The sequence below is a fragment of the Humulus lupulus genome, chromosome 2 (assembly GCF_963169125.1).
Source record: "Humulus lupulus chromosome 2, drHumLupu1.1, whole genome shotgun sequence".
Taxonomy (NCBI): Eukaryota; Viridiplantae; Streptophyta; class Magnoliopsida; order Rosales; family Cannabaceae; genus Humulus; species Humulus lupulus.
Window position 1 is genome coordinate 63,519,162 of NC_084794.1, and position 10,862 is coordinate 63,530,023.

General features: G+C 40.2%; 1 protein-coding gene across 1 annotated transcript; it reads right to left on the minus strand.

The window, feature by feature from the left end:
• Positions 1–2,331: 2,331 nt before the first annotated feature.
• Positions 2,332–9,584, minus strand: LOC133817921 (uncharacterized). Its single transcript, XM_062250566.1, has 3 exons — positions 9,211–9,584; positions 3,167–3,702; positions 2,332–3,093 (listed from the first exon to the last, which is right to left on the minus strand). The coding sequence occupies exons 1-3, from the start codon at positions 9,227–9,229 to the stop codon at positions 2,485–2,487; spliced, it is 1,164 nt and encodes a 387-aa protein (XP_062106550.1). The 5' UTR covers positions 9,230–9,584; the 3' UTR covers positions 2,332–2,484.
• Positions 9,585–10,862: the final 1,278 nt, after the last annotated feature.

A 10,862-nucleotide genomic window follows, 5' to 3' on the forward strand; every position in this document is an offset into this window, starting at 1 on the left:
AAGCTTTACTTGCGGGACTACGAGTAGCAAAGGAACTCAAGGCCAAAGCTATACATTGCTACAGCGACTCCCAGCTCGTAGTTAATCAAATCTTGGGAGAATACCAGGCTCGAGGCACGAAAATGGCAGCTTATCTGGAGAAGGCAAAATCCGCATTGGAGTTTTTCGAGTTTTATGCGATCGAACAGGTTCCCCGAGAACAAAACTCAAATGCAGATGCCTTAGCTCGGCTCGCCACTTCCACTGAAAATGAGGAGCTGAATGTTGTACCCGTAGAACACTTGTCAGCACCCAGCATTACTGATTCAGACAAGGAAGATGTGTGCATGATCGAGATAGAACCGACCTGGATGAGCCCGATCGTTGAATACCTCGAAAATGGAATTCTTCCGAAAGATCGAAGTCAGGCTCGGAAACTAATGTATCAACTTCCTCATTACACCATCCTGGATGGAAGGCTATACAGAAGAGGGTATTCCATGCCATTGCTCAGATGTGTGACTCCCCCCCGAGGCAAAGAAGATTATTAGAGAAGTTCATGAAGGGTTCTGCGGAGATCATACCGAGGGGCATAGCCTATCCAAGAAGATTATACGCCAAGGATATTTCTGGCCAACCATTAAAACGGATTCTTTCGAGTTCGTGAAAAAGTGTGACAAGTGCCAGAGATTCGCCACGATACCCCGAGCTCCACCTTCCGAACTAACCATGTTGACATCCCCATGGCCTTTTGCGGTATGGGGCATCGACCTCATAGACTCACTCCCAACTGGCAAAGGAGGAGTAAAGTATGTTGTGGTCGCGGTTGATTACTTCACAAAATGGACAGAGGCTGAACCACTAGCGACCATAACTTCAAAGAAGGTCCTAGATTTCGTGGTAAAGAACATCGTATGCCGATATGGAGTGCCAAGAAAGATTGTGTCTGACAACGGAACCCAGTTTGACTGCGACTTATTTACCAACTTTTGTAACAAGAATGGTATAATCAAGAGCTTTTCGTCAGTGGCTCACCCTCAGGCGAACGGTCAGGTCGAAGCCGTTAATAAAACTCTCAAGAGTTCCTTGAAGAAAAAGTTGGAAGAAGCGAAGGGACGATGGCCTGAGGAATTACCCCAAGTCCTTTGGGGATATAGAACTACAGCTCGGACATCAACTGGACATACCCCATTTTCTCTAGCATACGGCTGCGAAGCAATGTTGCCCATTGAGGTCGAAATTCCAACGATTCGAACTCAGATTTACGACCAAAGTTCCAATCATACTCAGCTCGAAGAAACCCTAGACTTGATCGAAGAAAAAAGGGATACGGCTCAGCTGAGAAATGCTGCTTACCAGCAACGAACAACAAGATATTTCAATAAAAGGGTTCGAAGTCGAAAGTTCGGAGTAGGAGATCTGGTATTGAGACGTGTATTCTTAGCAACCCGAGATCCAGCAGCGGGAGTACTCGGGCCAAACTGGGAAGGACCATACCAGATAGAATCAGTCATCCGCCCTGGCGTATACAAACTTGCGAGATTAGATGGGAGCCTGATACCTCGAGCATGGAATGGCGAACACCTTAGACCATATTATCAATAGTATAGGAAGTGTCGCCCGTAACCATGATTTTCTGTACTTAGTTTGTTTTTGAATTTCAAATAAAGAGTCTACTTTGTTTCACATGTAATTTATTTTTATTTTTGCAATCTCTCTTAATTTAATAACCTATGGTCACATTCATAGGATATTAAGGGGGCAACATTGGTATACATACCTCCAGCTTAAAAAATAAAAAACAAAAAAGTATTTGGATATAACCAAATACGTGAGCTTAGATAGTTCGGACTTAACCGAGCGAGCTTAGATAGTTCGGACTTAACCGAGTTATCAAAAACATTAAGTATTTGGAAATAACCAAGTACGCGGGCTTAGATAGTTCGGACATTACCGAGCTACCAAAGACAAAAAACGTTTGGAGTTTAACCAGATGTGCAAGCATAACAGGTTTGGAACAAACCAGCCAAATTATCGATCAATGATAAATGGGAGCCTAAACCCATCACGAAATATGTCGAGATCGAGGCTGGAACATCTTAAAATAGTTTCGAACTCATAACCTCGGAGCTAAGATACTAAGGATGAGGAAAAGTGACTAAAAGATTAACCAAATCATTCATATTACATGCCATATAAGTACTTTTTAGTTCATGGTTAAAGTAATGTACGACCTTGATAAATAACGAGGTTGGAAACGGATAATTCGAATAAACTATGCATGAATGCATCGAATTTCGAGCCTAAATCTAAACTATGTTTGTATGAATTAAATAAACATAACCGGTCCATCAATTATAAAAATATGCAAAATATTTCGAGCCAAGAAATGTAAGCATATAAAAGAATAATAAAGGGAATTGTGTCAGCCCTGTGGGCATAAGTTAAAATAATTACAGAAATAATGGGACGCAGCCCCGAAAACTGATCTCCCCGAGGTCAGATTCAAAGAAGAGGAGTCTCCTTGGCCTTCTCAGCATCAGTGGCACCGGACCCCTCAGGACGAATAGCATGACTATCCTCCTGAGCTCCCTCCGAAACGGTACTCGGAGCAGCCTTTTCCTTCTCGAGCTGCTCAGCCTTCTCTTTCTCACGCCGTTCAGCCTCTTCCTTCTCGAGCCGAGCATTCCATCGTTCAAGGAACGGCGCCTCGTGGGGACCCAAAAAGCTGGTGTCCAGTTCTTCGTTATAGGCCCACATCCGGTACATGGCTGAATCGACCGCCGTTTCCTTCTTTTCTTTGTACTCGGCAGTAAGGCGGGTTTTGATATCCTCCATGAGGTCGAGGGTGACGGCCTTGTCTTCCTCGAGCTTCTTATTGGTCTCCCGAAGCTGGATGTTATCTCTCTTTTGCTCCTCGAGTTCATTTTTCATCTTCCCAAGCTCCTTGGCCATTTCCTCACGCTCCTTAACCACTACCTCGAGCTTAATGTTCGCCGCCTTCAAGTCATCATTCGCTCTAAGGTGGAGGTCCCTCTCCTCTTGGGCGAGGGTCCTGCTCGAATGGACCTCGTTATTCAGCTCGTAATTGAGCTGGGCAGTGAAAGCAAGAACCTGAAAAAAGGAAGAAACCATCATTAGCCCCGAGACAGTATAAATGCAAGCAAAGGGAATATAGGATACTTACCGCGGCAGTGTGCTCGATACTCTTCTCGTACAGGACAGTGCGGTCCCGAGTGCCAGTTAGACACTGCCACTGAGGAGCCTCGAAATTGCCGTAGCTCTGGCCAATCCGGGACATTACATCCGAGATCAGCGTAGACCCGTGAGGACCGGCAGCATTGTCCACCACATACGAATCCATATGGGTGGAAATGGTTAGCTTCTGAGCTCGGGAAGCAGAAGGTCTTTTGACGAGCTGGGTAGAAGGCATTTGACCCGCCACAGGAGGTTGGGATTCGACCACGGCAGCGATACCAGTCTGCGTGGCCGGTGCCACCACAGAGATGACGGCCTGCGAGGGTGGTATCGTCGTGGGGGCGTTAGTCTGGCCAGTCGACGCAGCAGCAGAGCTCGAAGCCGGTGGGGGAGGAGGAGGCGTTTTCCTAGATCTCTTGGAGCTTTTCCTAGGCTGACTAGTTGTCAGTCCCCTTGCCCTGGGGCGCTTGCTCCTCTTGGCACCCGCATTGTCGATGAGGGCGTCGAGGTCGGAGTCCATATTGCCTGCACAAGTCATCACAGTGAGTCAGTAAAAGAAATACAAGTTACTTCAACACTATATATAGAATGGTGAAAGAAAAAACCTAACTGGAACTTTCCCCCGAGCTTGAGCTTGGGGACCATGAAATTCCCCCGTCTTTAGAAGAGGCGGGGGGAGGGCCTTCCCTATAAGTTGGTGATAACCTCGAAAGGTCCCTATAGTCATTGGTCCCATACTACACAGCTATCCCATTCCACATCTCGTCCGTGGTATACATAGTGTCGTATTTCCCGAGCCCACTATCAAACCTATGGACACAGTCATCTACCCAACTCCATATGTAGAAGTGGTATCTATCCTGTGGGCACGAGACTAGTCTATTGGGCCTGTGTTTTAATAAAGTGGGGGACCACATTCGCGAAGTAGGAAGGGTTTTACCTCCATCGGAGTCCGAGCTCGAGGCTTCGTCATTGGCCTCATTTCCCGACCGCGGACTTCTCGAGCGAATTGGGAGAGATGCTTTCTTTTCCCTCCTCGGAGGAAGGATGCCTGTGGGCAGAGGCACTTCCTCCCAGCGTTCGTATTTTTTACTGGACCAGTCAGAGGTTGACTGACCCTGTCCCAACAAGCCACAAGCTCGAAGCTTGTCCTCATGTAGCAGAAATGAGAGAGACCTCCTGCCATAAGGGAGTCGGAGCAGGCTCTCTCTGTGCTCCTTCATTGTCTCGTCGGGGGTGGGACGCTGAAAGTTAGCTGAAAGGCGAGATACACTTCAACTAAACATGGATTCAAGGGCTAAAGATTCGAGCTCAAAAATAGAAAGTAACGAGACTACTTACGAATTCGCCTAAACGAACGATGTCGAGACGGGAACAGACCGTCTGTCCAGAAAAAAGCCCTCTTGAAGTCAGGGGGATGGTTCGGAAGGTCTTCAAAGATTTTTGTCTCTTTGGGGTAGCTCGAAAGATAGTAGAAACCATCTCCTCCCCGAGCTCGGGAGGGATTACTCTTCAAGCAAAAGAGATATAAAATCTCTTGGGGTGAAGGTCCTGTCCACCCCTGCTCGTGAAACAAGGACCTCAGGGCAGACAGCACCCTGTATGAATTGGTGTTGAGTTGGAAGGGAGCCAACCCAACGAAATCGATAAAGTCCCTGAAAAAGGACTTCAGGGGCAGCAAAGCTCCTGCCTTTAGGTGTTCCTGGCTCCAGGCCGCGTATTTCACACTGGAATCGCGGCCCCTAGGAGCGAAGCAGCTCCGTTCATGCCTTGTCGGAGCTCGACACTTCAGTGTGTCCAACGAGCTAAGGCCATGAATGGCCAGGATGTCAGTTATCTGGTCGGAGGTGGTAACCGAGCTCTGGTAGAATTCGGCTTCAAACATCTCCCTCCTAGGCTGCGAAGATGAAGGCTCCACCATTAAGGAAAACTGAAGTTCCCCCGGGTGGTATGCTACCGTGACTTTTAACGCGGGGTCGAGGGGAACTGGCCTAGGTCCGGGGTTCGGCTCCGGATAGATGGCTTCTCGAAGAACCCTTCTCTTCTTTTCGATGACCTCGTCTATCTGGCGACAATAGTGGGCTCGAATGTCTTCTTGCTCACGTGTGATCTCGTATTCTTTAATCCGACGCTGGTTCCGGGCAAAGATCGATTCCGGGCTCGGAGATTTGGGCTCGTAAGGAATTGCTCGTAGTGACCCCCACCGTCTTTCCGGATTCTGTGACATCTAACGAGAAAGAAAAAATAGTGAGGGCCATGCATGCAAGGATCACGAGCTCGACAGAATGAGCTCGGAGATTTAAGGACAAGAAACTAAGAATTTAGACCCTCACTAAAGGGTCAGAGCGCGTGTTCCACAGGGAAGAAAAAGAACGTGGATGATTTTTTGAAAATCCCGAAGTTCAAGGGAAAGAAAGGTGGCGGTTAGCCAGGAAAGGGCTTTTTCGGGTTTCGTGTAATTGTCAAGAATAAGGGTTTTTACCCGAAAACTTGGTGTACAAGAAACATAGCCTAAAATTTTCAAAACCCAGAAAGTTGAAACCACATTCAAACGTCGAATCTGGATATAAACCAGAGACGAACTTCCAGAGTGAAAATCCAGAAAACCTAAAAACCTATCGGTTCAAACCCTCCTATCGCATCATGCTAAGAACGTAAACTAACATACACAGCAAGCACAGTATAAAAGGAACAACAAAAATGGCGTACTTACACAGTAATGGGGAGTGCAGCGAAATCGTCGAGTGGAGAAGAGGTTGCAGGAAAGAACTCACTGACTCGTACAAACCAGGATTCTTTTGTTTCTTCGGCCTGGAAAACATGCAATGAGCATAAACTGTGGTAAGAGGTTTATGGAGTGTTTTTCTTTTTTCTGGTCTGTGATGAGAAAATGTGAAGAAGACGAAGAGGGAGTCTTGTATAAATAGGTGGGAAAACCGAACTAATCAGGAGCGTTGATTAAAATCCTCAACAGATCGAATGGAGGGGAGTCGGTGATAAGATGGCGCCGAAAAGCTGTCAGACGAACGATCGTGGACATGTTCCCAAGGTACTCAAGTACCTAAAGTGAGCAATACCCATCTGGCACGTGTCCGTTTTTAAGAGTGTGACGGTATGGTTCCCGAAAAGAGTAGTTCAAAAGTTTCCTTCTCTTAGGATTCGAACAAATACTTTTGAGGGGGCAAAATGTTATACCCAGATTTCGAGCCATAGCAAATATGACCTCGAAAGCTGAGTTCGCATTAAATGGTCTCGTGGGAGTTAGGGTATGCTCTACGATTGTAAATCGGAGCCTGCAAAGTAGGGTACAGACCTCGAATATGGTGACCTCGAAATGATCTCGATCTTGAAGGATAGCTCTGTGAGCCCCTCATCTTCAGGAACAACTTCGGAGCAGGGATCTCGAGCTCGATATGCCATCTCGAAAGCAGTGTTAGCTCGGGAAATGTCAGTGGCTCGCACAATGACGTGAAACCTTAGATGCTGAAGCCTTGGAGATACGCTATGATTACCTTGAATATCTACAAGTGTTGTAGATATGGGATATGATCCTCATTTATTGATGTAAATTCTCAAAAATCGTGGGATATTATTTAGTCAGTTATGCGTTTCCTGATCTTTGGGGAACGTTTCCTTTTATATCTGATTATTGGCATTTAAGGCCATTTATTTTTATTCACAAAAGGGTAACTACCCAAAATATGTGGGATAGTATTCTGCGTCCTTCTCTATAAATAGAGAAGTCATGCACCATTGTAAAGGACCGAAATTCTGATCCTTGAGAGAAAACTCTGGAGAATTCATGCGAAAGAATTGTTCAGAGATAATCTTGAGATTAATAACAGAGACTCGTGGACTAGTCAGATTTAACTGCTGAACCACGTAAAAACCGTGTGTCTGATTCGTTTGTTTGTTTTAGCTATTGTCTTTAATTGTTTACGTGCTCTCTTCTTTTATCTGTTGACGAAAAACGGCGTCAACAGTAAGTATAAGTCAATCGATAAATATTCAAATAGATTTTGTAGTATCATTAATCGAAAGATTTTTCACCATCTCCAATGGTGTGGAAACTATTGCGAGTTTTAATATATTTATATTTTATTTAATTATTATTATTATTTAAAATGAATAAAAAATAGAAACAATAATAAAATTGACATAACCATCTTATTTTTTATTTGCTTATTTGTGGTTAATTAATTTACTATTATTATTTTAAATTTAAATAAGATATTAATTTTTTATTTATAATAATATGTTCATATCTATTTCTGTAGACATTTTTTTAAATTAAAGATATTTTATAAAAAAATTATCTTTTTGTATATGAATATGAATATAAATTTAAATTTAAATAATTATTTTTTAAATTAACTAAATATTATTCTCGATGGATATTATTAAATATATATAGTAGTAGTAGTAGTGGTAGTGGTAGTGGTAGTGGTAGTGGTGGTGGTGGTCGTAGTGGTAGTGGTAGTGGTAGTGGTGGTGGTGGTCGTAGTGGTAGTGGTAGTGGTAGTGGTGGTGGTGGTGGTAGTAGTAGTAGTGGTGGTGGTAGTAGTAGCTGCTGCTGCTGCTGCAACAGCAGCAGGAAGTTTTGGTACAATTTGAATTGAATCTTATAATTATGATACAAAAGTCTATAATCTTTCTCAATAATCCTTCCATTTTTTCGAAAGAGATACTAGTAAATAGAATGAAAAAAATCTAAATTTACCATCTCATCAAACTATGCTGCTACATAGAAAATTTAATATATGTATATGTATTGTAATATCTTTTAGTAGCAATAGTATATAATAATTTATCACACCTTCTAACTTCTAAAACTAACAAGTATGAATAATGTCACTGATCAATAACATATTCGCACATTTAAGAAGTTATCATACAAGGTAAACAATAATCATGTCCAGAAATCCAATTCATCAAATCTAAATGAAGTAAACGATCTCTATGCATAAAAAAAACTTAATAATAGGAAGTAAAAAGCTCTTAAAACTTGACTTTATAGAATTAAGCTACTCAAGTGTGACAATGTCAAAATTGGAAAATGTCACAATTTTTTTTTAAATAAAAGGAGAATTCAAGTCAAAATCTCTAATTTATTTCTACTTTTTCTACATTTTTTATTTTAATTTATTTTATTTATGATTATTAAATAATTAAAAAATAAAATATATAAAATCATCAATAACGGCAATGCCTCTTCCATATATAAAATGTCATGATTTATAAAATTTCTACCCTAAAAATATAAAAATCTTAAAAAATTTATATAATAAACAAAAAAAAAAACAACACAAAACGTATAAAATAATAGTAATATTAAATAAAAGCACACGTACGACAAGTAGTTTGAATTTTATTTTTGGAACCTTAATTATTCAAAATTTATCGAAAACCTGCAGGAGGCTCGCTATATAATGAATATTATCATGAAAAAAAATTACGGTCAAGACGCACTTACGTATCCATATAAAGAGCATGTTAAACGGGTAGGGTGTAAATGAATCTCTTGTACACATTCTCCCAATAAATAATTAAAAATATATATTTTTTAATCATTACAAAAAATTGCGCGAAGTGCGGCTATGTTTTCTAGTTATATATAATATAAGTTAGTAGTATGATAAATCTATATTTTTATAAATTAGCTTTTTAATAACCATGAAAATTTCCCATATTATTATTATTTTGAAAAAATAAATTGATATTTCTTATTTTAAAAGGTAAATACTATTTTGGATCTTGTGTTTTGCAAAAGTTACCAATCGGATCCCGCGTTTTGTTAGATGACAATTCGGACACTGCGTTTTGCAAAATGAAACAAAAGAGTACCCTGAACTAGATTTTGGTCAAACTTTTTTTAAATATGATCAAAGTACCCTCAAATTTTAATTTTATTTGAATTTTCTAAATCATTAATGTCTTTTATTTATTCATAATAAATAAAAACAATTTAAAATAATTTCAGAAAAAAAAATAAAATTGGTAAAAGTTAAATCAAATAAAAATACTATAATTTACCTCTCTCCCTCGTGTTCATCTCTCTCTCTCTCCTCTTTCTTTCTCCCAATAATTTTCACAGATCTTCTTCTCTCTATTTCTTTCCTAATCTTTCCCTCTCGTGTTCATCCCTATCTCCTTTCTTTCTCCCAACATTGTCGACGATCTGCACATAGTAGAGCATATCTCGTTGGAGGCAAAAGATCTTCATCGTCTTCGTGTTCTTCTTCATCTAGGTCATTGGAGGCAGATCTCGTTGGCCATGGAAGGTCTTGTGTTTGGGCTCCATATTTGTCGGGGATGGAATCGCCGACCCAACCTCGCCGACACCGTGACCTTTGTTCTAAGCTCCAACACGACCTAGATCCGAGGAAGAGGAAGCCCCATCGCGACCTAGCCCCGGTAAAAAGGCCAAGATCCGTGTGACGGAGCTTCAGTTCTCATGGTGCCTGGGACTTCCAATCTGATGGGAATGGACAGAGACGGATTGTCGACCATGGAAGCCAAAAACCACTCTCATTTGGGTATTTTGAGATTTTTTTTGGTATTTGTAAATCTATTTTTTCAGATTGATAATTGTGAGTTTTTTTATGTAATTTGTGAAGATGATGATACTGAACAAATAAAGAAGAGAAAATGTTTCATTTTATATGGATGATTTCTGGTTTTTATGGTGATGAAGAACAAGAGATTAAGATAAACAAATGAAAGTTTAATTGATTTTGTATTTTTATTTAGGGTAGATATTGATTTTAAATTTGATTTTGTTTAAGTTTTAATTTTTTTTTTACTTTAAACGTTTTTTAATTTTTTTTATTTAACCGAGAATAAGAATAAGAAGAAAGAAAGAAAAAATTATTTAATTTAGTTTAGTTTAAATTTAGGGTTTCAATGATTTTAATTCGATATGTTAATTTTTAATTTTATTTATTTTTTATTTTAAAATATAATTTTCATTATTTATTTAATTCATTAATTAATAAAAATCGGTGTATTTTGGCTATATTTTTAAAAAATTGACCAAAATTTAGTCCAGGGTACTATTTTGTTCCATTTTGCAAAACGCAGTGTTTGAATTGTCATTTAACAAAACATATGGTCCAATCGGTAACTTTTGCAAAACACAAGGTCCAAAATGGTATGGGAAATTTCACTATTTATGCATAATAGTGTGTATAATTACTAAATAATACCAACACTAATTAGTCTTTCAAATTGGTGCTAAACTTTCACCAAGTACCAAAAATACCCCTCTCATTTTTTCCCACCCAAAACTTTCCACCCACAAACTCTCTCACTCCCTCTATCTCTCTGTTCTCACACTCTCTCTATCTCTCTGTTGCTCTCAATCCCTGAAACCCAAACCCAAACCGAAGCCAAACCCCAAAAAGCAAAACTTGGAATCAATCGATCTCACCCTCTCTCTTTCTCTTCTCCGAAGTCGGCCACTGATGGACCCAAAACGGGTATGTTTTAAATAATTATAAATCATCAGCGCACGAATCGTTCATATAGAATAGTGATCGTGTAAGCAAGGATGTCGAACCCAAAGGAGTTGTCTAAAATCGAAAAGAAAACTATTTTAAACCAAAATTAGTAAATTCTAACCTAGCTCCAAAGATTGATGAAAATTTGTAACAATAAAAATAAAATAAAAGATAATAATAAAGATA

What these genes read in the sequence shown, in the direction of transcription:
- LOC133817921 (XM_062250566.1), bottom strand. An exon ending in GTATCGAGCACACTGCCGCG is followed by an intron (nt 3,094 to 3,166) that starts GTAAGTATCCTA and finishes TCCTTTTTTCAG; the next exon opens with GTTCTTGCTTTCACTGCCCA.